This window comes from Panulirus ornatus, chromosome 31, assembly GCF_036320965.1.
Source record: "Panulirus ornatus isolate Po-2019 chromosome 31, ASM3632096v1, whole genome shotgun sequence".
Classification (NCBI taxonomy): domain Eukaryota; kingdom Metazoa; phylum Arthropoda; class Malacostraca; order Decapoda; family Palinuridae; genus Panulirus; species Panulirus ornatus.
The window spans coordinates 12698886-12704885 of NC_092254.1; the positions used below are offsets into that span (position 1 = coordinate 12698886).

At 36.3% G+C, this 6000-nt stretch overlaps 1 protein-coding gene across 4 annotated transcripts in view; it reads left to right on the forward strand.

The window, feature by feature from the left end:
• The window catches only part of LOC139758826 (uncharacterized), a 69154-nt gene extending 64278 nt beyond the window's left edge, over window positions 1–4876 (forward strand). For 2 of the 4 annotated variants that reach the window (XR_011714949.1, XR_011714947.1), the window contains exons 6-8: window positions 663–847; window positions 3273–3583; window positions 4371–4498. Coding sequence is in view for 1 of the 4 variants with exons in the window: in XM_071680660.1 (XP_071536761.1) it covers window positions 663–847; window positions 3273–3466 (379 nt within the window). In the remaining 3 variants the exon portion in view is untranslated. Of the gene's footprint in view, window positions 1–662; window positions 848–3272; window positions 3598–4370 lie in introns of those variants that run through there. The other 2 variants (XR_011714948.1, XM_071680660.1) reach the window with 2 other exon arrangements.
• Window positions 4877–6000: the final 1124 nt, after the last annotated feature.

Consider the following 6000-nt stretch of genomic DNA (forward strand, 5'->3'; position numbering starts at 1 on the left):
TGAACTACCATCTTTCTCCCACAAACAGAACTGCTGTCAGGGTCAAAGAGGAATAATAAAAAAGTACATTTTTCATGGGAAGTATATATAATCATTTTAGTCTAACCATAATTTTCCTTCACTGGGGAGATTCTCCCGTTTTGAGAAATTTGTTTGCAGTTAAGGCTTAGATATTTCCCTTGGGTGAGGATAAAAAAAGTCAGTATCAGATGGTTTACAAGACAGCATACCATGGAAGTCTGCCTAAGATTTATATAGTATTATCTTTCTTAACCTTTGAGTGCTTGCATAAATGAATATTTAAAGTTTATTAAAGTGCATGACCATGACAGACTGATTATATTTTAAGTGAACATAATCTTCTCTTTCTCTATCTTTCTTCTCATACTTTGTCAGAAGTTATGCTCAATGAACCATAATCAAATATCTATCAATGATTATTCACAAAAGTTCTCAGTGATTATAAACTGATAACATCTTCAGTTCATGAAATGTTTTCTTCCCTCTCTTTCTGTGTTCCTGCTGTTATTCTAGCCATGAAGTATAGTAGCGTAAGTGTCATATGATTTAGTACTTGTTCTTGTGATTTATGTTTAGATTTTTGCAATGACAAAATATCCCACAATACACTGATATCCTGGCCTTCTGCTGTAACATTTCAGAGCGGCAAATGCAATAGTAGCATTGGGTAAGAAGGGACCCAAGCCCTGTGATGCCAGTACGGACGTGATAGGTGTCTGTGATCTCACCACAAAAATTACTCCAGAGGGAGACCTACCAGAAGAAAGTAGAGAAGTTTCTACAGAATGCAACAATGTAAAAGAAGAAGAGGGTACATTTATCTCAGGTACAGTTTTCAACAATTATTTCTTATATACTTATTTGTTGTTTCCTGCTTTAGCAAGGTAGTGCCGGGAAAGGATGAATGGCCTCATTTGCTTACTTCCCCTCTCTAGTTTTCATGTATAATACACCAAAACTAGAGCTCCCTACCAACAGCTGAGCCTTCTTTAGACCTCTCCATGGTTTCCCGTGACAGCTTTGTATGCCGTGGTTCAGCTCATTGACAGCACATCTCCCCTTGTATATCACACCACCCCCTTTCTCTTTGTCCCATGCATGCTGCACAGCCTCTTGCATATACAAGCTCTGATAATTCAAAGCCTCCCTTTCTCCAATTCTCCATCCCTCCTGATTTCCTCAGCCCTCTTGGTCCCTCCACTTCTAACATGTATATCCTCTTAGACAGTCTCTCATTGCTTATCGTCTCCATATTTTCAAATAATTTCAGCTTTCACAGTCAAACTCTGTTTACTTCCAAACAAAAGTATGGAATGGGATGGATGTGTTGGAAATGAAATGTCTGAGGAATATATAATGGTGTGAGGAGAGTTGATTATTTTGGAAATGATTGGATATGAAAGAGTTGTGGTAGTAGTAAGAGGATTATGAATAAGTGAGGTGAATAGGGTGTGCTAAAATGGTTTGATCAATGGAGAGGATGAGTGAGGAGAGGATTACCAAGAAAGTATACGTGTCAGAAGTGGGGGGAGGGGGGGGGGCATGGAACTTGGGAACTGAGAAGGAGGTGGTAGGATGGAGTGAAAGATGCTTTGAGTGTTTGTGGGCTGATCATATAGGAGATGGAAGGATGGAGTGAAAAAGATTTTGAGCAATCGGGGCCTGAACATACTGGAGGATGAGAGGCATGCAAGGAATAGAGTGAATTGGAAACATCTTGGGTAAACCATGGAAAGGTCTGTGGGGCCTGGATGTAGATACTGTGGTTTCGGTATAGAGGTATAGGTGATGTTGGACTCAATCATTTTTTTTGGAGTTCTCGTGCTTGAGGTTACACTTTGAGTGAAAAGTCACCTCTCGTGAGGCTGCATCATCAGTTGACAAAACAGAGTAGTCTCGTGAAAGAACTGATTGCTTCAAAGGGGTCCATCATTTATTTGTTGCTTAGTGTTTCACAACCTAGAAGCAGCAGGCGCCTAAAGATAAAGGGTCCGGGTGTTATAGCCCTAGGTCCCCATCATGAAAGGGGTTTTGGGGTTGTATAGTAATAATGCTGAATGTCCTCAGTTCATACTCTCCTGGAGTGAGTGTATGATATTTTCTCTTTGTTGTGATCTTTGGGTAAATGAGAGACTGCACGATTTTTCTTTAGGCTAATTAGGGCAGTAGTTGACACGTGGAATTTTTTTGTGCCTTTAGAAAACATAGTTTTATTCAAATGAGTGCATGAAATTTGGAGACATATATACATAACAGCTAGAGAATGGATATGCATGGATATGGCCCTTGTTCGTCTGTTCCTGGCGCTAACTCGCTGATGCAGGAAATGGCGATCAGGTATGAAAATGAATACATATACAATGTGTATATATTCCCTTTACAACCTGTCAGTAGGACAATTATGTACATCCTAAGTGCTGTAAGGGTTAATTAGTGGTGAGTAGTGAATAGACCTTTAATACTGTGGGAAGAAAGAACGGGATAGTCTATGAGTTAAAATGGAAGAGTCAAAGTGTAGAGTTTTTTAATGAGTGAATATGGTAAGACGAGTGGTAGTTGAAGAGTCTGGAAAAGATCTAATGTTTAATGACTGTTTGTCCAGTTGTGTGGAATAAACATTCTTCATGTAAAGCTGGTTGGTTCACAGAAAATACAGGGAAGGAATTTTTGTTGCTATCCATCTCCAAACTTGCAAATGTTGAAGATGCACTTCTGCTCAACAAACCTATTGCAAAATTTTTGTACTTTACTGATATGGCTGGTCCATACTTGACACATTTGCTGTTGGCTGTTTTGGGAAATAAAGTATGAAAAGAATGATTGAGCAGGACCATTCTTGAAACATTCGATATTGGCTGTTTTGGGAAATAAAGAATGAAAAGAAAGTGGTTGTGATAACAGTTGTGCTAGGGGTTGTGAGATTAAAGGAAGCATGATAAAAAGAAAGCTAGAAGTAAAACTAAATAGAAAGACAAAACATGATGTAGATCTTTGAGGGTAGTTTAGGTTACAATACTGTGTGACTTATCACCAAACGATGCTGGTCTGATTTTGGTTAAAAGAACCATGAATGGTAGACAGAGACATCTTGTTATAGCATGATAGTGATAGTGCTTTCAAAGACAACCAAGGTCAACCAAAATCATAGATAATGCATGAGCAAATTCTCTGGTTCTCATACAGAGGGAGGGAATTATCTTTTACAAAAGTATCATGTGTATTATAACTAAATTGCATTCCACCAATTTTAGGTAAAAGCCGATCACACACCCCAGATAGTGATATCAGCTTAGAGGCTAACGAAAAGCTTTCTGAGAGCTTTGAAACTGAGGATACAAGAGAAAAAGTAGAAAACAACAATATGTCAATACCACAGCTTACAAAAAGAAGCCAGATGAACACACAAGCTAAAACTGCTGCATCTGCTACCACAATTGCTGTTTGAATGCAAGTCTTCTTGTGCAGGGCTTCAATATGGCTCAATTTCTAATGAAAACTAGCTATAGTTAATTTCATGAGTGATATCCAAGGATTTATATGTGATATTTATCTAACATGAAAGGTAAGAATGAAGATTATTTTTGGTGCTTTTCAAAATAAAAAATTTTTCTTTCTTTCTCATGTTGCATTACTGAAAACATTTTGAACAAATAACATTAGCATTATTTTACTTTGTACCATTTTGCTTACAACTGATAACACGTAATAAGTATTGAAAATTTTGTGAATTATCTTCAAAAGGATATTTTGTTCATTTGATGCCATATCATTGTCACTGCTCAAAAACTGCAGTAACAGGCAATGCCTTTGTTGCAGTGTTAGGATCATTCTAAAGTTGTAATTTATTGTTTGTAATTTTAGCCTTTTATTACCAACTACCAATATCAGACAAAACGTATGTATACCTTGTTCCATAATAGAAATGTGTAGAATTAAAGTAGGTTTTCTGCATTTTGCAGCCTTCAGTCTTGAGGTACATTCTGCTCATGATTAAGTGATAAACATATGCTTTTGAGTGTGCATTTTTGGATGATAGTCAGCATAGGCATAATCATTCAGATTTATGTCTATGTCCCAAAGAAGTGCTTCTGTTCATTGGTACTTTGTAGAGTAATCAAGGGTCTAAAAAGCTAGCCTTTTTTTTTTTTTTTCGATAACGCTAGTTATGATTTGTAGATGTTTGATGATAATCAGTTAATGGTTGTTTCATCTGTCCATGTAAGTAACACTAAATAGTTTTACTTCCAATTATTGTAGCCTGTGCCAGCATGCTAAAGTGTGACTTAAATATTGCAGTAACGATGATTGATACATCATCTCGCTCATGACAATTGTCCTTTGTATTTCAGAATATCTTGTAGAGATGTGAGCTCATCTGCTTTATCTGTTCTCCAGTTTTAAGGCAACTTTTCCTCTTGAGCAATGGATTGCCACCTTAATTCAGCTGTCAGGTATCTGGATAGCTGTAAAATGTAAGGAGATAAAGCTTATAGAATTTGTGCCATGTCCGTGCATAGATAGATTGTTGCATATTTTAAACTGGATAAATATGTGTGTGGCCATATCAGTCTTTTGAAAATATCCATATCAAGTTGTTACAAGCACTAATTGTTACCTAGTTTTAGGTAAGTTATAGCTGGTGTATTATGTTTATTGTTTTTTCAAAATGTTACTTTTGTATAATTTTGCCAAATCCCTTCATTTTCATTATTACAAGATAGTCTTTCACTAACTTCTGATGATGACAGAGTGCTGTATATTTTTGTGTGCTTTTACAGTTATTCTAGAATCTATAGAAATTTAGTTTAAACACATAATCAGTGGCCAAAAGCTGAATTAATTTTCCTGTGCCAAATATGATGTAAGTTAAGCTTGTGTTCATAGTGTCAGTAGATCCCAAGAAGGTTATAAACCAATTTGTTGTATCTGTGTGTTGCCAATTAATTTATTACTGATATGCAGTTTCTCATAGTTTTTCACAAAACATATCGCTACCATACAACTCAGCATATCATTCTTGGCTAGATAGTTTTTTCCGCCTTAGAATATGCATACCCTGCTTTATTTATATATATATATATATATATATATATATATATATATATATATATATATATAAAGGTATATGACCAAGGTAGAAGACCAGTTGTACTAGGTAGCCCATGATAGTGCTGTACCACAGTAGAAGTGCTCTTTCTCCCACTGATAGCTTTTATCTTTGGCCACATTAACATAGCAGCCCATATAATGGCTTGGCACACATTCACAAACCCTATACTGTAAATCAGTAATTACAATTCATTTTCCATATTTTTCTTCATCAGCTCCTCTTTATTTATCTATTTTTGTTTTACAGCGAGAAAGTAAACCATATTTTTGTCAAGTGTTGGTATTCCTTAGTTCAATTGGTGGAGTCTGCACCTATTAGTATACACACACACACACACACACACACACACACACACACACACACATACATACACACATGGGCTTCCATGGTACAGTGGCTTACATTACTGGCCATGATTTATGCATGGGCTCATCCAGGTTCAAATCTTGGGCACAGCAGTAGGCCACAGTCAACTCAGCTGTTCATCATACCCTTGGAGCTGGTTGATTAATGGGTACCTGGCTTTGACAGGAGTGTATACATGTAAAGAGTAAAGACATTGTACATATACAAGGTTAAGAATTGGGGCAACAAGAGTAAATGATTCTCCCCTTAACACACAAATGATAATTACTTACAAGTGTAGAACTCCCCTCTCATAGTTAATAACAAATGGATGATTACACATGCACTCACACAATAGTAATTTTTTTACTCCTTAGGATTCTGATCATTTGCAAAGAGTAAAGGATATTCTTCACTGAATTAGATTATCTTTCATTTATAAAGCAAAGCACTAATCATGGAAATATATTAGATCTTGCAATTATTCATTCGCCTTAATCCATTTATTGGCTATTTGTTTCATG